This window comes from Zootermopsis nevadensis, unplaced genomic scaffold, assembly GCF_977971745.1.
Source record: "Zootermopsis nevadensis isolate Lab colony 2312 unplaced genomic scaffold, Znev_1.0 Znev_ptg000001l, whole genome shotgun sequence".
Taxonomy (NCBI): Eukaryota; Metazoa; Arthropoda; class Insecta; order Blattodea; family Termopsidae; genus Zootermopsis; species Zootermopsis nevadensis.
In genome coordinates this window covers 20626253-20650847 of record NW_028259133.1, presented here as the reverse complement: position 1 = coordinate 20650847, position 24595 = coordinate 20626253, and the positions used below count along the sequence as shown (strand labels likewise).

The following is a 24595-nucleotide window of genomic DNA, read 5'->3' as shown; positions in this document are numbered from 1 at the left end:
ATGCCACAATGGTTCAGTTACCGTCCGCTTTGATAGCTCTGACTTGAAATAACCACAGTGACCGTTCTTTGTTTCGCGCTGTTAGGAAGTGAATGTACATCACATCTGTGCTTCCGCAGAAAGTGTCATATCACTTTTACACTTAGGTATTCTGCCAGTATAGAAGTTATCTGGGTTTGTTAGTGTATTTCGTGAAAGACGTTTTTACAGAGCGTAGTATTACAAAAAGAATTGAAACGTCTCGTACGTGTTATATAAAGTGAATTTCCACGCGATTTCGTGGAATAATGTGATCGAGATGTTAAAAATTATGAAGGATACAAAATAACACCGTACCGGTTTTAAAAACTTAGTTACGGGCAGCCCGCTTTCGAACTGTGTAAGATTTTAATAAAGTTTATTTTGCGATTCATTTAGCGTTATTGATGTGTAATATCTGCTAATCTTGGCAAATGGAACAGGTAATAATCATGTAGTCGTGAATTTATTTGCACTTAAATACGTCAAATATAACCTCGAACAATCTTTATAAGTCAATATGTACTGACGTCTGATATACATGCTAGCAACGTTTGTAGCAGGAATACATAACAGTCATATTGTGATGAATGCATTTTGACGTTAAATTTGCTGTATGTAATCACTAAAGTTCGCACCGTCGCCATGTTGTAAGTGTTGACTTATAAATAGCGTTTCTTATTCCTGGCTTCGGTGTATTATTAATCGACATTAAAATGAAAAAATATCGCCCGGCCTTCGTGCGTTGTTTTAAGAAAACGGTTACCTCATAACACATTGCACAGTTTTACAATCTGTGGTAGCCCAGAAAATTTCAGAACACTGTTTTTAGTGGCGTTGGTATCGCTCTAAAACTCGAATTTTGTATGGCCGTCATAGGTTTATTATTTTGTTAGGAGATTATAGGCTACAAATGCGGAATGGTCTCTAGTGGTACAATTTAAATACCATTACCAGGTTGGGCCCTTTAAAACTCAATGGTAACTATATGTACCACCTGATTCAACATTCAGTAACTCTTCATTTTGCATTTACGTGTTAGTAGGATTCTCAGAATAAACAGCGATTATTTCCTTAAACAGCGTTAACCAGTTGATCTTTGTAATGGTGAAGTGTTGTGTTTTCTTCGCGGTAAGGACTGAATCTTTAAATATTATTCAGACGAGCTTCAGGCTTCAAAGGGTTTACGTAGACTACCAGATACGCAATCGAGACATCTTTATCTGTCCGAATTACCTACATTTTTTGTGTTGGAACGTGTTGTGATACACGTTTTATATGTGTTTTTCATTGCGTTTTAATGTCTCGTGTTGTCATGCGGTAATCTCAAATTAGTCTTCAAAAACAATAGGATGGTTATCAATTTTACTTTAATGCGCTGATGGTTTGATATATAATCGCATCTATCTCACATCATTGATAACGAAAGATAATATTAGCTGCAATTGTCTCTCACATAGATGCACGTTTTTCTTCAGTTTCAGAATGTGATGACGTGACGTTTGTAGTTTCGAGAATAGAATGGCAGCTGGTGAGCCTTGTGTAACCGCGACGCGGGTTCAGTTAGACACGATCCAAGTTTATTCTCTCTGGACTTCAAGGTGTGAAAAAGCGAAAGTGTGTTTGTGACTGTGTTCTGGTGTTCTCACTAAATGTGTTTTTGACTCTTCGAAGAGCTTGTAACGATATGAAGTTCGTATGACTTCAAACAAGTTTGAGATTATCTGAATGGCTTTTAATAATTCAGTCCGTACCGCGAAGAAAACACATCGCTTCACCATTACAAAGATCAACTTGTTAACGCTGTTTAAGGAAATAATCGCTGTTTATAATGAGACACGCACTGCGTACATAATATTTAAGAATTCAGTCCGTACCGCGAAGAAAACACACCGCTTCACCATTACAAATATCAAATGTTTAACGCTGGCTTAGGAAATAATCGTTGTTTAGATTAAGGATAATAATAACCCATAAATTAAACGTGTGGGTAAAATGTAAAGTTAATTTGTGTTAAAGTTGGTGATATATATTCACCGCTGTCCTTGAAAAAGTTATTTCGTGTTTTGTCTTAAACCTGTGTTCATGATAGTAGTATGACGACGTCACAAGGAAAATTCGTTTTTGATGCAACGTCAGGTTTTCGAGGCAACGATTATGAATATGACTGTCTTCTAGGCTGTTGTGCCGTGTAGCCTGGTATAAATTGGTAACAGGAATCAGTAAGCACCTCTGAAACGTCGGTTAATTTTTGCAAGACCATACAGCGCATTATCTGACACCCCAAATTTCTTAAAAATTAAGTAAGATCCTTAAATGGTGTTTTTGAAAAATTTTAATTACTTTCGCCTTCTGGGAAGTAACATTTTTCTAGGTCAAAATGTCATACAAAAGGAACTTGGATTTAGTCTTGGAGCTGTGTTTGCACAGCGCCGTCCGTGCCTTTGAGAGTTTCTCTGCTACGTTACGTTTTATTGCGTTTGAGACAGGGACTTCTGATTTCGTGGAGACCGAATATGATCTGCCCTGGACGAGAACAATACGTAAGGATGAAAGTGTATTATTTTTTATATTGAATCGATTTGCTGTTTATGATTATTGGATTATTCTGTAAAATATTCAAATAATGTGTTATTCCTTCTTCTAAAATATTACGCATTTATATTATAATTTTATTTTATTCTGAGATTAGATCTGTGTTATGTTGTTATTCATATAAATTCTAGAAGAAGTGCCTGAAACAGAGAGACGAATTTGGGCATCTGATCTAATCTAGGCATGTTGAGTGAATGTTTTAAAAATTTATCTTAAAAAGTATTGTGTGTGTGTGTGTTGGACTGAATGTGTTTGTCCCAGGTGAGGGATAGGTGAATAGCTTTTGTCAACGCGATATTGAACTATCAGATTCCATAAGAGACGAGGAATTTTCTAGAAGCTTCTCCCTTTATATGTAGTTGTCATTGTTCCAGTAAGAGGTAGAATTATGAGCATGTATTTCTTTATTAACATAGTTTCAATGTTTAACTTCGTATATACTTTATAATGACCTTGAAATGGAAGTGTCTCACTCTGGCTGCATAAACTTAACTCGTTTTTCACCTCAGAGCGTTGGGATTCCCATCGGCATTGTAAAGTTCAGTCTTGTTAATAAACGACCGAAAGGTGGCTTAGCTGGCGGAAAAACTTGTTCTTCTAAAGATAGCCGGCATTCTGAATAGCCCAGCGCATTAAATTTCTGTCAATGAGGAGAATCTGGCAAGAAACATTCAGCCCTGTAAGTTAACGTGACGTATTTATAACACCAGCTTCTGTTTTGCAGGTGGCTTCGATATTAAAAGTCTTATCATTAATCTGTATAATATTCGTTGTGTGGTAATAGTACAGAATAGGTTATCACAGCCGAATTCTGCTTATTTTTTATTGTCTGAGATACCAGTATCGAGGATTTTCGTGTTTGTTTTGTAGTTTTAGGTGGGAGATGGCCTGAATTTTAGCTGCGAGTAGGTCAACACGAATCTTATACCATCTCCAGTAGTTCACGTTACATAATTATCTAATATCTTTCGACGTCAGATGGAATTTACACTTGATACAGCGTCGTTACTCCACGTCGCATTACTAAATTTTTCTGCTAAAAATGCTGAAATAAAATTGTGTCAAATATTTCAGAACAACTGTCTGAAATCAACCAGTGATACAAGTAGTTGGCTGTTATTGGCTGATTAACATACTAACCTTGGAGATTTATATAACATTATGTATTATCTTTATGTACATTAGCGTTATATAAACCGGACCACGTGCCACTGGGTGTATAATGAACGTCTGCGACAGGAGCTTCACGTTTCACCAGTGATGATCAGATTGAGGAAAATGACGTAGGAGGATGTTTTGATATTTGACACACGAGGGCGATGATAGCTGATGCAAGGGTACAGAATTTTGGTTGTAAAACCACGAGAAAGAGGACATTTGCATGACATCTCTGAGAGAACAAGATTAAAACAGACTTTGAAGAAACGATGTTGTGAAGGTTTATATTGAATTCATCTGGCATAGAATCTGTACTGGCTGTGATCTGTCGTAAACACGCCAAATGAATTTTAGAATTCCATAAAAGCAGGTAAATTCTTGATTAAATGTACAAATGTTAGCTTTTGAAGAAATTAGTTACAAATTCGTGTATTTCAGAAGATCGCTGTCTTCTGGGTTGTTGCGCCGTGTAGTCTGATCGATGTTTACCGACGTTTCGGAGGTCATACTGCCTCCGTCATCAGGGCGATGAGTATGAAGATTTCTGTCTTCTGGGTTGTTGCGCCGTGCAGTCTGGTCGATGTTTACCAACGTTTCAGAGGTCATACTGCCTCCGTCATCAGAGTATGAAGATTTCTGTCTTCTGGGTTGTTGCGCCGTGCAGTCTGGTCGATGTTTACCAACGTTTCAGAGGTCATACTGCCTCCGTCATCAGGGCGATGAGTATGAAGATTTCTGTCTTCTGGGTTGTTGCGCCGTGCAGTCTGGTCGATGTTTACCAACGTTTCAGAGGTCATACTGCCTCCGTCATCAGAGTATGAAGATTTCTGTCTTCTGGGTTGTTGCGCTGTGTAGTCTGGTCGATGTTTACCAACGTTTCAGAGGTCATACTGCCTCCGTCATCAGGGCGATGAGTATGAAGATTTCTGTCTTCTTGGTTGTTGCGCTGTGTAGTCTGGTAGATACTTACCAACGTTTCGGAGGTCATACTGCCTCCGTCATCAGGGCGATAAGTATGAAGATTTCTGTTTTCTGGGTTGTTGCGCTGTGTAGTCTGGTCGATGTTAACCAACGTTTCACAGGTCATACTGCCTTCATCATCAGGGCGATGAGTATGAAGATTTCTGTCTTCTGGGTTGTTGCGCTGTGTAGTCTGGTCGATGTTTACCAACGTTTCAGAGGTCATACTGCCTCCGTCATCAGAGTATGAAGATTTCTATCTTCTGGGTTGTTGCGCCGTGTAGTCTGGTCGATGTTTACCGACGTTTCGGAGGTTATACTGCCTCCATCATCAGGGCGATCATCGCCTCAAATCCTACTACTTGTACTTCAATCCGTTAACTCACCAGTGTTAAGTCTGTTCGTGTTACCCTGTTTTATCATTTCCGTTTGGACTGAGAATGGTTACAATTGTTCGACTTGGCAACTTGGCTATCCCACAATTATTATTACAACACGTGCCGGGACTTCTTGATTTTTAGTAGACAGCTGTCCTTAAGAGGTGTGCCTGCATTAGTGGCATAAGTCCAACCTGACCACAGCGCTGTCTTGCCTGATACGACTTGCTTAACTGTGCCCCTGTGCGTTCATTTGTGACTTGTGTTTTGAATTCATTAATCGAAGTGGACATGTCGGTTGCTGTGGTGATACTGCATAAATGATGATAAGTTTTGAATTTGTTATAGAATTGTAGACAGATGTTTTATGTGTACAAAACGGTTTCGCTGGGTTGATTGATTCTGTGTTCGACTCTTTTTTTTTTTTTTTTTAGAATTTATTCCTAGAGGCGTTGAGGAAAGTCACGGATAATTTTAAGTATCGATATTCGAACCCGGAAATTTCATAATTCTAAGTTATAACGAATCGACCGAGACACTTTAAAATTATCATAATCTAAGCTCTATTCAGGAAGATAAGAAAATTCATCTCGATGCAGTTCTACAACGGAAATGGCTGTCTTATCGGATACTGCACCGTGTAGTCTCGTAGAAATTGTCCGACGTTTCAGAGCGATGAAGTGGGTGTTATTATGCAAGAAGTGTTCATCTTTCACTGTGTACAGTCAAAGCTTCGAATATTAACCAGGCTAAAAGTTTATTTATCTAAAGTACCCATTACGTTACACTAATTACTTTTTTTGAAACAATGTTGCTGGATTCAGTTGCACGAGCCTTTATGTCATGTAACTGTTTGATTAGAAGAGTTTAAAATGAATTAAAATAATAGAGGGAAATGCAAACACTGAATTGGAAAAATATGTCCTGAGATGGCGAATGTCGAAGTGTCATCTAGTGTGTACAAGATTAAGCTTATCGGCCTTGTTATAGGTTTATATAAAAATAGTATTTTGGCCTTGACATATGCCACTTATACTTTTAAGTACGAATGCTGTCTTTCAAGCTGCCCAATCGCATAAAAGTAACCCACAGTTGGCAGACTAGGAATAGATTTGATTCTTTGATAGTGATTCTGAGCTGAAATGAAATCGTTGCTTCCGATGAAACAATTCAATGGAGATCACCAACTAACAGGGAGGGTCTGAGGTAAAACAAGTCCCAGAATTCCTCCCCATTCCCTCTTTACTACAGCTCCAGGAAGTTTCATGTTGGATTTTGTCACAAGTGTCAAGTCACTGTCTTCCCAGCTCCAAATACCAACGAAGTTAATTGAACACTGTTTCTTGAGAAGCTGATAGTTCCTCAGCTAATCAAGAAATTCCCCGTTTTGTAGTGTTTGTTGTGTTTTCTTTGCGAGATGTGCATGGCTGTCTGTCCACATGATTCAATTCGAGAACAGCTGGTCGGATCTGGATGAAATCTGGTATGGAGGCTAAAACTCGTACACTTTAATTTTCCGCAATCGATAAAATCAACAATTGAGCGCGAACGAATTTATGAAGCGTGAGAAATACTAACGCCATGTATACAATGATGTACGGTAACACATTTACGAAAAAAATAATTTTTTTTGTAGTAATTCTTTGTACAGCGTGAAACAAAAGAATTGTCTTAACCATGACCACTTGCTTACGAATCCAAAACTCTATCTCGTCTCTTTATATTTTGCAGTTGATTTAAAATAATTGAAGAAAATATTTTAAAACACATGTTTTAAATAACAGGCATCAAAGCTAAGTTAAAATTAGCAGACGAAGAAAATGTTTCAACACGTATCGCTGGCTGTTCGTTACATTTATTGATCAGAGCTTAGGTCCTTTGAATAATATAGATAATATTAAAATGAATCGTGAGGTAATAGAAGTTAAAGTGTGTGTACTGTCTGAGGACAGGGACCGGTGGCGGGATTTTGCGAACATCGCAAAGAACTTTCGGATTGCGAATATGTTGACTAGCTGAGAGACTGTCAGCTTTTGGAGAAGGTCTGTGCAACACGGAGTTTGTGTAAGGTAACGTGATCACGGTTTGACACAGCAGTAATTTTCGTTGTCCTTGGCTTAGCAATAAAATGCTTTCAGTTGGAATAAGACTAGCAAGTTACTCGGTTTCGCAGTGATGGAATGTGCACCGGATGTGCACGTGTTATAGACGTGATAAAAACAACAAAACAAGTAACAAGAAATTGAAAAATTGAAAATTTAATAAATTCGTCATTTATAATAATAATTAGATTCCAAATATTACTAATTTTCGATGTGACTAAAAAATACTATCTACATTTTGTAAGGAATATTAGTTTAAAACACTGCTAATTGCTTTAAGTTTATTCAAAAATTGTTGTAAAGTGAGATATCAGGTTCTCAAGGCGAGGATTATAAACACGGCTGTCTTGTGGGATGCCGCGTCGTGTATTTATAGTAGAAGTTTATAGGTGTTTTAGAGGTTCTTGCTGCCTTCATCATCAGGGCGACGAGGGCTTCCTACTTATTGCCCTCATCACTCAGAAGACAGCCATATTGAAGTTTGATAAAGCCTATTTTCAGTAATAAATGAATAAATTTTGTCCATTCGAGACCCCATTGCAGTACAATTTTATCAGAAAAAATAATTTGCTGTTTTCAGCTTGTCACATCTGATATTAGATACGTTTGATAAAATCAGTAGGAAAATGGACGTGCCTGAGGAGATACTCGTCAAGTTCGTATCGAACGTCGCAGTCGCGCGGTTAGCATTCCCGCTGTCTCGGATTAAAATTTCGGTCCACAGACCGGATATTAAGACAGGTATTTCGTGGGTCTCAAGATTAATCCCGGGATATTGTTTTGTAGTAGACCGCTGCCACATCCTTCCACGTAATTTCCAGTTAAGTATTTACGATATTATTCCACTGTGTGCAACGTAATCTAAGTAATGAAATGCGACTTTAAACATGTCTAAGATAAGATAAGAAAATTTAAATATCCGAAGTGTGGCCATGAAGTGGAGTTTTTTCCCTGTCAGCTGATTAGACAGGCCTCCGCGACAGAATGTAATTTGTAAGTGACGTAATGTTGAAGGAAAATGTGCCATTATGGTTGTCGACACTTGATGGCGACAGCGCTGGAAGTTCCGTGCAAATGATAACACTGTGATTTATTTATTCTTGTGTGTTAGTGTGAGGTATCTGTGATTAGTGTGGTTTGTGTGTCGTGTGATCTTTTATACAAGTTTATTCCTTCTACCGTCTTCGTGAGAAAGGTTTTATTTATTTGCCGAAAGCTTGTCTTCTCGTGCGACGTAACTCGTGGTTCCGCGTGGCAGAAATTTGTGTTGCTCAGAGTAACTGCAGAAATGCCATAACGTTTATAAATGCGTGCAGAATTTTAACTGGGAATCTTTAAAGGAATAGATCTCTTCATGGACGTAGAAGTAAATGGGAGGATACTATTAAAAAGGTATTAGAAATAAATATTTCTCGAGGGTTTGGGCTTCATTCAACTGGTTCTGTATAGAACAGGGTCCACTGGTGGGATCTTGTAAACTCCTACCGGTTGGGTGAAGGGGGATTTTTTGATTAGCTTGTCGACAGTCAGCTTATCGAGAACGATACTCTTCTGTGGAGATTGTCTAAATGTTGGCGTGCTAATCCCAACGCTTATGAAGAACCTTAATTAAGTCAGGGAACAAAAGTTCCAATGTTCCGTTTTTTTGAGCCAAATGCCACGTTAGTTGACGTCCACGTGCGGGAAAGTTACGAATGCTTGCTTCCGCATGGGTGGAAAATGTAAATCACATGACGTCTGCTTACGACATGGCGGAACGCAATAAATATTGTTAAATATTCATGAAGCATCGGACGTAATTGTTATCGGTATCGACAGTTTAATAATCTGAGGCTCTGGAATATTGTTTATCTAACGTAAATTATTCAGGTCAATCTTTGATACGTCATTCGTAATAAACAGCATCATGGAGCAGAGTCCATAGTTTTGAACCTGATGGTCTTTCAGTTGGTAGGAAACTTACTACATTGCGCTACAACCCAGAAGACAGCCATACTTATAAAAATTTTGATACGCGTATTCTCGGTCACCCTGTAATTAATTAATGTTTCAGAGCATTTTTAGCCTTGCTGAGCGTGTTTTGAAGTAGCTCCGTGCTGCGGTATTAATTATCACTTTACGCAAGTCAATTTCCTTGATATAACGTTATTTTGTATTAAACAGCGTTAACCAGTTGATCTTTGTAATGGTGAAGTGTTGTGTTTTCTTTGCGGTACGGACTGAATTTTAATTTATGAGTTCTGGTTGTCATGATGGTGTCCTTTTAGCAAATTCTGAGATGGTTCCCAAGTTCCAAATTGCTACTGCATGATTCTGGTGCAATCCCATCGATTTAAATTCATCAAATTTTAACCCCTTATTGAGGAGGTCACTAAATTACTTACTTAACTTAGCCATTAGCAGATCGAAAGTTATTCTTACATTTAGTAAGTAATTTAAATACCTGTCTTACGTTAATATTTTTTATCAAACACTTAAACGTCATTTTAAACCTTTAAAATGACTTCATCGATTCCTTAAAGCCTGTCATCACCTTGACTGGTTGTCCTTGTCGAAGTTATTTAAACTTTAATTGAGTATTTGTTTATTTGTTTAAATCTTCGATTAATGTAAATCGAACATTTCGATAGAGAATATCATTTAATATATTTTTAAATATTTAAATGTTAGTAATATTTTAATATTTAATAGGAATTTTATTGTGATTAGACTGACAAGATTTAAACAAATATATATTTATCACAATATGACGCAACTTTATCATCTCATTTAATTGAGTAGTTTGATTTTATCTCAAATTATTTCTAATAGCCATTGCAAGATATGTTTCTTTTTGATTTTTTAAAAAAATCTTGGGTTATCAGACACTGTCAGCTATTAGACATCTGTAATATTATTTTGGGACACAGCGCTGTTTGCAGTATCGACATTGGCTGACAGAACGGAGCGTTCAGTTTGTGTCCGTTTCTAGTGCTTTCAGGAACACTTTAAAGCAGCTAACTACTTGTTTTTACGCTTCGCCTCGTAAGAGAATTGTGAACAGCTGAAATGAACGGACGTAGCTGTCCTTTCTCTTCTAATGATTCTTGATAACGTTAAATTTCCTCTTGGCCGAGCCTGCCACTTGTAATTTTCAGCTCGCTGCCTCAGCCTATGAATAACCTGTCCCAGTCGATAGTTGGAAGCTAAGCGACATTCAGCTGTAAGATTTATACTCGCGTCTTATCTTAAAACCGACATTTCTTAATTTCACAGTAACCGAGCTTAGTGCTTCTACCAGACTGTAACAAAATGTTGTGAAACACGTCCGAGTGGAGCAGAGCGTTTTTGTAGTTGATATTCGTGCCTGGTAACTCTGTTTCTTGGACAATTAACTTACATTAATATGCATTTGTTTCAATGTCAAAATGAATGCAGTACTAAAAGTAAGACATGATTCATCATGAATTTCTAAGAGTCACTAATTTTACAGTTTACTGACAGATACGTAAAGAACCCATCGCCACATTTCCAACGAGGCCAGCTGGGTCATTTCGGATTGGGGGGGGGGGGGATTAAATACGACTAGGTAATGAAATCGATCACTAATCTTCATATATTCTTGACGTAGTTGCTATAAGAAGCTGCTTATACCATTGATAAGCTCATTCATAATGATTTTATCTAAAATTTAAAAAAAATGGAATGATTTTTCTGTGTGATGTAAAATGAGACGCGGTGGACATCTACGACGAGAAATGAAATTATAGATATTCTTACCTGGAGGGACTGAGGAAAACCACGAACTCTAACCACGATCGGTATCTCAGTTGAGACTTGAACCAGGTACATCCAGAATAAAAGACAGACGTGTATCGATACTGTATTCTGCTCCAATACGCAGAGAATATCTTCTGGTTTGAGAGGGTTATGTATACGTACTTTTGTTGAACTTTGGCGGATGCTGCATGTAAATTATTCGGTATCTGCTAATTGGTCATCAAGATATATAGGTCTGTCTGTACCACGTACATGCGGAGAAACCCCACAGGCGTGTTACGTATGCGGCATCCAAGGACGATGCCAGTTCCTGAGATAAACCCGTGCCACGGAATGTTCTGGACGAATTGCAGGAACCGATTATTCGAAGGAAATCCACCGTAGCGTCGAGTTGTGTAGTGGGCCCATGTGTATGAGTACGAAGCTGGTGCTGCTGCTGGGCGGGCACTGTGTTTGTTTGCAGATTTCGTCTCGGACACATTTTCGCGTGTTTCTCAGTCTCTCCAGGCAAATACCAGGCATGTATCTTAAAACATGTCACGACCGCTTCCTTACGCATCCTTTCCAGTTCATTACTGAGTAATAATCCCATCATTAGAGACGATATAATCTAATCTGCCTATTAAAGAACGATAAATAACAAATAAGATATTCTTTCTGCGTAGTAATGAATGTAAAATTCCTTCAGCTCTGTGGCAGTGGTATGAACTTTGCGCCGAGTGCGGACGAAAGGGACTTTGTATTTGACGCAGAATTACGAGAAATGCTTTGTTTAAAGTGACGTGAAGTTTGAAAACTGGACAGGGGTGAGCCACGAACGGTTACAAAGATGGCGGGACCTCGCGCTCGGTTAAAGCGTTTGCCGACATTTACGGTGTCAAGGGGAGAAGTGCAATTCAGTCTTCGAACTGTGGACCCCATGTTTCGGTTCTCTCTCACTCGTCTCGTTGAAACCTCTCCTGCTCCGCCCGATTCGTCATCTCCTGGGGCTGAAGCCAGGTTCGCTGCTAGCTGGGACACTCGGTTCAGACAGGAGTGGGTTCGACTCCGGGCGGCAGTACACGAGACCCTCAGATTCAAGGTAAGCGCTACAAATTTACTACTGTGATTAACCCTTTATCGACGAATGGTAACTATATGTACCACCTGCTTTAACAGTCAGTAAATGCATTTTGTATTTATGGATTTCGTATGATTCTCATTTGTAAACACCGATTATTTCCTTAAACAGCGATAACCAGTTGATATTCGTAATGGTGAAGTGTTGTGTTTTCTTTGCGGTACGGACTGGATTCATAAATGTTATTTAAATAGATTTAACCTTAGTCCGTACCGCGAAGAAAACACAACACTTCACCATTACGAATATCAACTGGTTATCGCTGTTTAAGGAAATAATCGCTGTTTATGTAGTGAGAATCTCACGAAATCAGCAAAGACATTCTTCGGGCAAAATGCAGAATTGTTGAAGTTGGTGGTGCACATAATTACCACTAGGCTTCAGAGGGTTAAGACATTGATTTGGTGTCTTGTGTTGCAGGCAGAGCCGCGTCGAGCGGGTGTGCAGACGAGGCCCGCGTTCTCCCGCGGGCAGTTGATGTCGCTTCATAACGACGTCAAAGTTCTTCAGCGCTCGCAGGCCGGCGCCTTCATATTTGAGTACTACCAGAACACGCTTCTTCCCGCTGCCGCCTGCCTCCTGCTAGACGAGATTGACCAGGCCTCTCCCGACCTCAGCGCCAGTCTCGTCGCAGCCTGGACGCACTTCTACTGCCACGCCCTCCCTTCGCTCGAGGCCATCTTCATTCACGTCAAGGTGGGGGCTTCCTTGCCGACTCTTATGCAACAGGGCCTGCGATACACGTCCGGGAACAGAATTCTTTTGCAGCAAAAAACTCGGACGCTGTTAAATCGGTAAAGAAACAGGAAGATTTCTGTTTTCTGGGATGTTGCGTCGGATTGCCCGGTAGAAGTTTACGACGTTTCAGAGGTGTTTTCTGGCTTCAGCATCAAGACGACGATGATGATGATGAGGGCAGTAAGCTACTCTGAAACGTCGGTGAAAGACTACACGACGCAACATTCCAGAAGAAAGCCGTCTGTATATTCGCCGCCCTGAGAACCTGACATCTCACCAGTATTTTATACTTTATTATTTTTAAAAGGCAACTGTAAATTTTTGGCAGATTTATAAAACTTCTGTAAGTGAGTATGGTCATTGATGTGTTTCAGAATCAACGAACGTCCATCAGACAAGCCACCCTGGTTGCGTTTCGTGACTGCGTGCTTCTGAAACTGTCGGACCGTCTTCAACCCTTGCTGGAGGAAATGAATGCTGAAGGTAGCGTTCCGCCCGGAATCCAACAGATGCTGCTTGTGTTGCAGGTACAGCTTCCGGCCAGAGAGAGGTCGGACTATGTTCCAATACCTTGAACAGAATTTCGTTGAATACGCGGGATTCGTGAAGCCAGTGAGAGACAGAGTGAACAGAAAGTCGGAATCTGGAAGTAATGAGAGAATGAACATATAACGGGGAGGGGGCAAAGGGAGAATTTAGGCTATGAAGGTTTCCAGACAGTGCCCGTTTGCCCTTCTGGCATATGTAGGTTGAAGAGATGGGAAGACTTTCGGAGGTGGAGCTAGGAGAGAAGTTGCATTCGATCGGAATTTCGAATTTTGAAATTAATCTTTGGAGGTCTGCACTGGGGAAATCGCTAATCCAGATAGTATTTAATTCCTGCAATCATTGTCAAAAAATATCACAGAATAAATGTAGGTACGTAAGTCTTACTGGTATCAGTGACAAACACAGTGGATCATTACAGTATTTTAGTGAGACTTATTATCCGTGAAAATTATATGTAAATAAAGACGTGACTAAAATTTTTAAAAAAAAAGAACAATTAATGCAGACTCAACTTTGATCTGCTACAAATTCTACGACCTCAGTTATCTCGCCCGTAACTTTTATTTCGCCTTTCAGAGTGTTATGGAGTGCTACCCCCCAAGTGAGAAGCGTCTTAAGTTAGAATCCCTAGTCGCAAGGGTTGTATCCCCCTATCTAGGGCACAGGGGCCTATATGAAGGTGGCTACCCAAAGCCTGTGATACCTTCGAGGGAACTGGACGTTGCTCATCTGAGAAGGCCAAGCGGTGAGTGATAGGTGTCTCTGCTAATTGCATTTGGTTACTTTTATTGTCGCACGTAATGATGAAGATTTTTTTTTCTTATTCCAGTGGTTGATCCAAGGCGACTTCAAAGGCCACTCAGTGTCAGCTCTTCATCTCCTCATGTCGAAACACTCAGCGACCTCTTCACACTCTCTGCTAACAGAGCATTTCACAGGAGAGTGGGAAGTCGAGACAACATGTAATTTTTACTTAATTTAATAAAATTATATTTCTATGAATTACCTCTTCCACTCACTTGTTTAAGAATTATAATTTAATGTTTTGATAAATATTCAAACTGTGATATCAACTTTAAACCTGATGTTTCAATATTACATTCTGATTTGTACCCAAACCTGACCTGCTGTCTATGATTTATGCCTTGTTTATATTCTTCAAAAGGATTTTTTTATATAATCATCGTATGCTGCAGTTCGTATGTCTGAAGAAGTACATATCCATGGATCTGAGCACATGTACTTTTAAAACGTGCGTGGTCAAATAGTTTACATTCCTGGTTCGTATTCTGTTGTGGTTTTCCTTAGGCATTCCCGGCAATTTCTGGGATAGTACCTTAAATTACGCCACGACACCTTCCTTCCACATCCTTTCCAATTCATTTTTCACTGTCATCCTTATTCGACGCTGTATAATCAGCTACTGGAAAAGCGTCGTTAAATAAGCTATCCCCTTTACATCCGTCAGCACACATTTTATGAATATAGAATCGCTGGATATAAATTAATGAAATTGTGTGCGCGCGTTATGCCACAGGTTACGAATACATAGTTATTTTTGCACTCAATATAGCAAAGAGAGAGTTGCCTCAAGTCGAGAGATGTAATGATAATGGTGTCGTTTCGCGTCATTATCTACGCATGAATACAACGTAACGCAACTTTAGCGAGCGTGACTTCTGTTGCGATATCTGTCTGCACGTATTTTATATGTACTAACCTCAAATTTAATTTAATTTGAATTTGGCGGTCTTCCTGTTATAGATGGCACTAGTTGATTTCCGGTTTGAAGTTCGAGGATGGATGTGACGTTGAACAACAACCGATCATGGCTGACATCGAACGTTTGCAGTTTTGTACGGAATAATTTGAAGTATTTCAGTGAAGTAAACGTAGGAAATTGAAAGTTGTTCATATTATGTGTGAAATATATATTGTGTTTTCAAGTTCTGTATTACAAAGATGAAACTTTAGTTAATATAATATATAAAGTACGTATTTTTTCTTGAAGGTTTCTTGGTTCTCTGATACAGTAATTTAATTGTTTAGTATAAAGAACGTTTTCAGTTATGATATGGAGTTATTTGTCACATGATTTTTAACGAGTGTGATGAACAATAGGAGAAAGTTGTGGCATGTTAAGCGACTCTTTATGCGTATCCTACTTTTCACCTTTTCATTTACAGGTCACTTACAAAGTCCATAATGCTGGCAAGAGGTCGAAAATTTGGTAATGATACTCTTGATGTTGCGAATAAGGGGTGTTTCGATCCTTTTGACACTTTGGCATGTGTTCGCACAAGTGTATTGACAGTGGCAGCAGCTATTACATTGATATTTGTTATTTTGAAGATTGTCAAATATCATGTTTATAGACACCCACAAATGCATCATTATGCCATCTTCTATGTGTCTGCTGTTGAATGCCTGGTGTGGTAAGTGAAAATTTCATACCTTTCACTTTAATCTGTGATGTTCATGGGTGTGTTTATTTTTTATCAGTAACAGTCACATAATACAAAAGTGTAATGCAGAATTCTTCCATTTTATTTGTTGTGGTTAAAATACATTTCCCATTAAGAGATATGAATTTATTGTACTTAAATTACACATTTAATAATTTCATGCTCCTGGATTAGCATTGAGAGCTCTGAATCCTGTTTTTGTTGAGACATGGTCATTGGTATTTTGAAGAAAGAAACTTTCAGAAGCTTAAAGCTGCCTGCATGTTTATATAGAATACATACAGTGGATGCAAGATAACTGAGTCTGAGCTATGTCACAGTAAGAGTGGAAGAGAAGATGTATACATGCACAGAATTTTTTTCCCCTCCCTTATAATTTCAACTTATTCAGTGGAATTTTGGTACACTGACTTTTTCATTGTACTGTGTTTTATGAACCAAGTGACATATAAAACATTTTCAATTCAGACATATGCCTTAACCCGCACTTCTACAGTCTAATAATTTTACATCAGATGTTACAAGGAAGGACTGACGTGCTATCAATTCATGGTTTTCCCCTCCCTTGCATATATCTGTCTTTAACAGTCAGCGAAGCTCAGAATTATTTTGCATCCACCGCACAGATCGTGTGCCGAAAACCCTAAGGCAAAGTATCTAATAATTTTGTTTTAAAGTTTGCCTATGCATACCGTACAAGTGTCTGACATGATGCTAATGTTAATACAGACTTAAAAATCTGAAATGAGTCTGTGTTTGTTTATTCTCACATTATCTGTTCAATATTGTCTTAAATTAAAGCCATCCAGTTACATGCCAATGTTGGCACTTTTGGTAGAGAAGATATAGCTCCTACTCATTTTCAACCTTGGCACTAGATGGGGGTGAGTGGTCAGCAGCATGCCCTATTCATGCTTTACCTCCCAGGAAAGGACCTCGGTACCCATTGGGCACGAGGCTGGGTGTGCCCCAGAGTCGGTCTGGATGCACAGACTAGAAGAAAATCCTCTGCGTCTGTCGCAGATCGAATGCGATCGCCCAGCTCGTAGCCAGTCGCCGTACTGACTGAGCTACCTATCTCTAAAGTCCGCTGTAATGATATTAATGTTGTATGTTGGTAATTACTGAGTACCGTGTTCCCTGTACTTTGACTTTGTTTTATTTCAGTGGTGCTAGTTTCATGGCAGGCAGCTTATACCCGCAGTTGGATTTCACGGCTTGTTTCTTAAAGCTCTTACAGTTTACAATTATCTGCCATCTACATTGGTCACTCGCAGCAAGGACCCTCCATCGAGAAGACATAGTTCAGCATTTGATCAATCCTGTGCTGTGTCTCTACATACTCTACTGCACTACTGTAGCACTAATGGGTATGGTCGATGTGACAGGAACGTGGACCGAGTGCATGCGTAAGTCACGGTGTTTTAGAACTTTCACGGATCAGAATTTGTGTGTGTGGCCAATTTTTTTTTTTATGGAACCAGAGTTATGTCGTGAAGAAGGAATATACTATTTATACTTTTGAAATGACATTTGAAAATTTCTTCCTGGTTTCTAGTCCTTTTCATTAGTAGAGTGATTTGATTCGCACATAGATTTTGCAGTGTTACTTGTGGAGTTTTTTTTTATTTCAAATGTTTTTAGTCATGCCACGTCTCTCGTTATTTTTATTTGTGAACCTTTCACAAATATTTATCTCTCATTAATAGACATCATGCTTTATTATTTAAATTTGCAGGTCTTATTTAGCCATGGGAGTGTAACAGAAGGTGAAATGAATGAAAGAAATTAAGGAACGTTAATATTTATGTTTTATTTCCAGATCACAAAAACTGTCACTCTCATAGTTTTTCTATCCCTGGTATTTTTTATATGAAATGTTTAATCATTTAAAAATGAAAGATTTATGTATGCATTTTCATGTAATTAATTTTCTTAACAGTATTGTTGCTCTGTTGTACGTTTCAGCACGCATATGTCACGAGAGTCAGCACGGCATGCTTAAGATGAAAGAAATACAATTAATTTGTGTCTGAAATAAATTAACTTAAATATCATAGGGTATGAAAATACACAAAAATACTTTCCACTCATGTTTTATTTGCCAGATAATTTATTTTAGTACTCATAGTTTCTTTTTAATCACGTATAATACGTGCCAAGAGCCGTAAGAATGATTAATAGTCAAATCACTTTGTTGTCTGTCTTTTACCAGTTGGTGCGTGTTTTACAGGTCCGTATTGGTTCATGCTGTCTATAGCAGACTTTTCGATAGTTCAACTTTTTGCGGTGGCCGGTATCTGTGTCACTTATAGAACTGAAGGTGTTTCTTCCTTGGCCTCCTTTAAGAGTTCACAGAGAAGAGATCTTTGGAGCGTCATTATAGTCTACGAATTCTCAGCGCTTCTTGCGGTAGCATTTGATGCAATAACTAGGTTTTGTAAGTGTTTTTTTTGTAATATTTATTTCTTTAAGTTTATAATACAGAGTTTCCCATAGTAACCTTATTGAATTTGTGTAAATTTGTCTAATTATCATTGAATTTGTGTAAATTTGTCTAATTATCATTGAATTTGTGTAAATTTGTCTAATTATCATCGAATTTGTGCAAATTTGCCTAATTATCATTGAATTTGTCTAATTATCATTGAATTTGTGTAGTTATCATTGAATGTTTGTAGAGTTGTCCAGTTATCATGTTGAGTCATACAAAGTTCTTGAATAACATTGGTCGATTAAATTGTTTCCCATTGATGCTTCAACGATAACGGTCAAGCGTTCCGTGACGATCTTGCCGTGATTGGGCTGGGCGCATTTAAGTATTGTTAATGTTTTGTTTCAGTTGGCTCAGAGAAGGATGGATGTAGCTCTCTCTTTGCTCATACTCAATTCTTCTACTCATTAATTATCGCTGTGTTCATGGTTGCCAAGTTTCTTGTTCCCACGTGGACAATCCTGTGGGTGTTTCAACCTGTTGAAGGGGACACACGAAATTCAGAGGTAGCCCTTGCTAGCAGATACAACCTGGTGAGATGTTTCACAACTAACATGGGAATATGTGCATGGTTTTCTTTGTGTCTTCTGAGTGAGAAGGCAAGAGGTTAGTCAGGATTATATGCGTATTTTCACCGCAGGTATTCCTGTGGCCGGGATAAAAAGGATAAAATTTATGTAAGTACAAGTCCTGGTTACTTCGGATGGAGGAAACTGGACTGGGACGGGATTCGTGGTAGCCTCTCATCTTCTATGACATTGAAATTAATTTGGTCCTCATAACAAATAATAACACTAACTGCTTCATGCGCCAGTGAATAACATTGTCTTGTATTAACAAAAATTTAATCTCGTGTTATGACAGAAGTAACAGACTATTCCAGTTAGGGACTGCCTATTTTTGGACAAGTTTTGATTTGAGGTAGTTATTTATAATACAGGGGTCCGCAGTGGCCGCGCGATCTGAGGCGTGGGCCTTGTGCCACTTGGTCGCTGGGACCGTGGGTTCGAATCCCACTCAAGCCATGGATGTCTGTGCGCGTCTTTCTGTGTTGTCGTGCTGTCCTTTGTACAGGTAGAGGCCTCACGACGGGCCAATCCCTCGTCCAAGGAATCCTACCGAATGTCTATAGATCGAGCCAACGAAAAAGTTGGGACCCGCAGTGCTCAGGCACTTGAAGAACGGGTCGTTCCCAGTATCCCAGTATTTATAATACGAACCAAATGAATTAAAATATGCTCCATAATGACTTTGTGAACTTAACGAAAGTACAGTTTATTTGTTACAGTAATTTCTTGTTATTTTTTTTTTTTATTATTTTATTTCGTAAAACAAAACTGGTTATTGATTTTTATTTCAGGATGGCACAACAGATTCTGTATCTTCTTCAATTCGAGGATACCACCAATATCAGCGGATGTTCATACCTTCCGAACAAGAAGTTTCCAGGATGAACGGCATTCCACGTCTTCCTTACGTGTCTGAATTCACTTCCTTACATACAGAGTTCGGTGATTACGCCTTCCCAGATGTTTGTCCGGACTGTCCCCTTTCAAATGGACCACAGAAGAAAGTTATTATGGGGGGTGTCACGGCAACTGGGCTTTCGACAATTAGCGAAGAATCAGGTAACATTTCTGTGGTGGACGGCCCGTTAGACGGCCGTCAGAAAATTGGCCCTGGGGATAATGAGGCTCCTAGGTTGCAATATTGCAATTATAATTGTTAAATCATTTTTAGTGTCTGTGATTAAGTAAGTGTCTTTTGATATTCTGGTCTTTGTTGGGTGACGTAAATGTAGCGAACAATTACGTGGTGCCAAAGTACGTGTACGAAGTGAGGTTTACACTGTGCTGATATGGCAAGTATATTTTCAGGGTAAAGAAATTATTAGTAATGCGTAGCGGGGTAAATATTCGGGCTCTTTATCATGATACTCGTAACATCCATTTTTGGGTTATTTACTTGAGAAATATTGCGCGTATCATCGATGACCGTTTATTTAATTTCTTCGTACGTTTATTCCTGTGGATATTAGAATGCCCTATATTATATAATACTGATATTGACAGCAGTCGTGAATTTTTTCTTGCAAAGCGTATTTAATCATTCACTCTGAATTCAGTAAGAACAAAAATTCTGATCTGTATTGATATAAATGCAATTAATGTATTTTCTTAAGCGGCCCATCCACGTGCGAGTCCGGCTCGGCTCGGGTTCCGTCGATCCAGACTCGTTTGTGGGTGGGGTGTCACGAGCCGAGTCTGTTATGCATGTGTGGTGAAATATATCCGAGTCAGGCTCGTACGTGGATGGGCCGCTTTACAGGTAGCATCTCTTATATTATTAATTTCTTGCGGCGTTTGTATTACATTTTGGTATTTGAGATCTTGAATTAGTTGAGGTACTTACCTTCAATTAAACACGAGTTGATGGTTTAAATATATTCAAGGCCTGTGGAAAAAAAAAGTGAATCTCACATTTCAGAACTCGGGTTATAAAGCGTGTTTTGAGGCACTTTTGGGGGGGGTAATGAATTGTCATGTTTAAAAATAGATTTTGATCGCAACATGCGCTCTTTTTTAAAATTGTCTCGGTTACATGTATTTAGCATCTTCTTGTTCATTCTGCACTTTTTTTAAAAAAAATTATCCTGCTTTTTTTTATGGATGTTGTCATAAGTAGGTTATTTTTTGTGAAGAATGTTTACTTCCAGCTGAATTGAATTGCTGACGACGAAGATGATATCAAATTTGCACGAAATGTTCATAACCTCGCGGTTTTGGTTTTATTTATTTGTGTCTAATTCCCGTTCTTTGTTGTGAAAAATTATATCTACTGGACAGGCCCATTTGCTTCTGTAATGTGGCGGATGTTCTGTTCGCTCTAGTCTCGCCGCATAAAATTTGCTATTTTCTTATTGGAAGAGGTCGGTCGCTCTTTCGTTTTTGGAATAGGAACTGAAGTTTTCTTACGTTTTTCGAGATCTACGTTTTGTACCGTTTATGTGTAAGGATGTTTTTTATTATCCTGTTCTGCGCGAAGTCTTCAAACAGTAAAATTTACGCAGAACGTACTTCGTAAACTCCTTCTTTTGGCACTTACATGAAATTTAAATTTAAATTTTTTGAAAGGTACTCTAAAGACCAAAACATTCTTAAAGTTATTTTTGTTGTTTTAATTTTTTTTTATCTTCAAAACCATAAGTTTTTATCCCAGAACTTTGCAGGGCTTATGAAGTCGTGAGAGCCGGCTGCGGGATTTATTCCAAATTCGGTCGAAACCTATTATTAGAACGGCGACTCTTTCGTGTTCCTAATATGAAAATTTGTTTAAAATGGTCTAGTCTTCGTAGTTGTTATAAAAAATACAAAATTATAGGCCTATAAATATTTCGGTAATTTTTTGTATAATCGATTCTGTCAGTTTAATTGCAATTTAATTGTTGTAAAAAAAAATTATAAATCCATGTCTAGAATGAGTAGTAATTTTCTGGGGATATTTTTTTTTATATTCCCAGACTCTGCTAAATAAATTTTGTGATATAAAACATATTTTATTTAAAATTTATGGTTTAGCGTTTATATATTCTTGATGATGGAAAATGTGAAATGGCGGCTGCTGACACGTGATCATTAAACTACGGTATCTGAATCATCTGTTTGTTTACAGGTTGGGTTTATGTGTAATAATATATGTAGAATCTGTTTCGTGTAAAAGATTTCCACGAAGTAATTGAATTTCTTACTCCGTGAATTTTAATTCTTCGTTTTTAACTTGTATCAAAACAGAGAACACAAGATGGTTGCTGTTTTGTATCAGATTATGGACCGCTTTGTCGGATTAAGCAATAGTATTAAAATGTAATGATTATTGATTTAAGGGACGAGCATTCTCGGTTTTTGAAATTATTAGTCTTAATTCTCGGTTAAGTAATAGATGTTTTTGTGTGTGTGTTCTCAGATGTTTCGCCCGTAATTTATCTTGCGTCATAAACCAGCGTGGCATAAAAAAATTCTTTGTAATGGAATTATAAGTGTGAACATGTAATAGTAAACTGCGTGCTTCCCGTACGACTGCCGAGATTTCAAATCCCGTAAACATTCATGTTCGAGCACAAAACATGAGATTAATTTCTTATCATAACTTTTTAATATTGTCATCTCTCTTTAAAAGTTTATTGATACCGCGCGTCTTGAATTTAATCGTGTATTGGAGGGAAGTGTTGAGGATAATATCTGAACGTACAGCTTTATTATTAATATTATATTGTAATAGCATAAATTTTTATTGATGAAGCAAGATACTTGCTGTACGCAGTAATGTATTTGGATGGTTAATGAAGTTGTTAGTGTTTAGTCACATATGGTTTGGGTATGAATGGTTTACACTAAAATGATATTTGTATATTGCTTCAAACAGCGTTGAGAAACCTGTCGCGTCCTGCCAAAGCTAGCTTATACATTGCAAATATATTCAGAATGTTTTTGGGTGTTCAGGCTCCAGATGTTCGCTTCTTTTTTCTCTGTCTTGGGATCGCAGACTTGTCCCGGTTTTTGTGGCCTCGTCCCATCACGTCACGAACCGTGTGAGACGCCGTCCGCTGGCGATATTTTTGGTGCTCTGAAATTGAACTGGTCTTGGTCTCGGACTGCCTGATCATTGTGCCCGCAGTCGTTAGGAATTAAGTAAATGCCTGTGATGTGGACGAGCTGATATGCAAGTGATGCGCACGTGCGTTATCCTTCCGCGGTCTGTTTATGAGTGAAGATCGTTGATCATCGGTGCAAAGATATTTCTGACACGTTTGTTGATTTCTGCTGGTTTTAATACTGATATTCATATATTATAAATTTATAATATTTCTAGATTTATGAATTATTGCCTGTAAAGTTTGTGTCAGATGAGAATGATTACGATGTTTTTCGATCTGATAGTAATTCAGCACGTGATTTTCCAGGCTGCATACATCACAGGGATTAGTCAACTCTCGGGGACTGTAGTGTTGAGGTAGTCTATAAAAACCAAATCTGTGAATGGATTTTCTAAACCCTGAACTGTTTCCTTCTTATGAGACTGTGAAATGATATTTAGTTGGGTCATTTTTTACATTTCATGTTGTACATATTTACGTGACCCTTACTGATTTAATGAATTTGAGGCCTACGGAGCTGTGGGCCGTGTTAGCTGTGTATTACATTTATGAGAAACAAATATTCTTTTATTTAATTTTGAAGATGAAATTTTTTTGTTTGTGTAATGATTTTTTTTGGTCGCTTTGTTTTTTATGATTTGTTTCTCGTAAATCGTCTTGAATTATTAATTATGTTTTATGTTATGATCTGATATGTACCTGTATTTCTGAAACTCCATATAAGTTTATTAAAGTCATCGTAAGGTAAACATTTATTCACTTTTCTGAGTATAATGTATTTCAAGGTCATCTTAGTAACTAAGTGAGAGATGAATAATGAAGATCAGAGCGGATGAAGAAAATTTTCTCTGAGGTCGGCAGAAGGCGTGTTTGCACGATTTGCCGCAGCTGGACAGACAAGATGGCAACTAAGGCGACTGCCAAGATAACTTATGTATGGTACTTTTTGGGGGAAAGATTCTGTATTGGTCATTATAAAAATCCTGCATTTATTAAATTTTATCATTTATACCACCTTGATTAATTTTCCATCTGCCAATTTGTTATAAATTATGAGAATTTTTTTATCATATTTAGAGGTGACTGTCAGTGTCTTGTCACTTGAATGTACTGAATTTTTTTTTAATAATGTATTGCTATATATATATATATATATATGTACTGTATGATTTATGAGCCTTAATACTTTTTTGAAAATCCCTGCCCCATTCTTCCCACAGCTGTGCAGTCATACTGAAGAAAAAGTCAAGATCAGCTGATAGTTGGTAAGAAATTAAATACAGTACAAAATTTGGGATGTCATATTTCATATGATCGTAAAGCTCTTGATGGAAGTCAGAATCTTAAATGGGTTTATTTGTCATGATGATGTAGTGCATTTTCAGATTGGAGATGGAAAGGGTATCCTCTGGATGAAGTTACAAATAGTTATATTGAATAAGTAGTTGGCAGACAGCTGACAAGGACTGATACTCCAGGTTTGAGGTTATGTAAGGGGCTAAATTCCTTGCAATGAAAAACTGGCATGTTATGAAATGTTACACAGGGTCCCAGACTTTAAAAAATTCTTCCGATTGACCAAATTAATGGAAAATGGCATGAGTTT

The 24595-nt window shown here is 38.1% G+C and overlaps 2 protein-coding genes across 17 annotated transcripts; both read left to right on the top strand.

The window, feature by feature from the left end:
- LOC110833926 (uncharacterized) lies at positions 1–15268 on the top strand. 15 transcript variants are annotated; one of them, XM_022072548.2, is made up of 7 exons: positions 1–146; positions 11658–12050; positions 12510–12785; positions 13202–13354; positions 13953–14121; positions 14206–14338; positions 15141–15268. In XM_022072548.2, the coding sequence occupies exons 2-7, from the start codon at positions 11799–11801 to the stop codon at positions 15148–15150; spliced, it is 993 nt and encodes a 330-aa protein (XP_021928240.1). In that variant the 5' UTR covers positions 1–146; positions 11658–11798; the 3' UTR covers positions 15151–15268. The 15 variants fall into 15 exon arrangements, with proteins under 15 accessions (XP_021928240.1, XP_021928234.1, XP_087202052.1 ...); XM_022072542.2 differs by having other exon boundaries at positions 3–146; positions 11635–12050; XM_087345926.1 differs by having other exon boundaries at positions 57–146; positions 10923–12050.
- LOC110833902 (uncharacterized) lies at positions 15228–24160 on the top strand. 2 transcript variants are annotated; one of them, XM_022072497.2, is made up of 6 exons: positions 15228–15367; positions 15563–15811; positions 17009–17250; positions 18075–18281; positions 18684–18841; positions 19696–24160. In XM_022072497.2, the coding sequence occupies exons 2-6, from the start codon at positions 15582–15584 to the stop codon at positions 20062–20064; spliced, it is 1206 nt and encodes a 401-aa protein (XP_021928189.1). In that variant the 5' UTR covers positions 15228–15367; positions 15563–15581; the 3' UTR covers positions 20065–24160. The 2 variants fall into 2 exon arrangements, with proteins under 2 accessions (XP_021928189.1, XP_021928171.1); XM_022072479.2 differs by having other exon boundaries at positions 18684–18868.
- Positions 24161–24595: the final 435 nt, after the last annotated feature.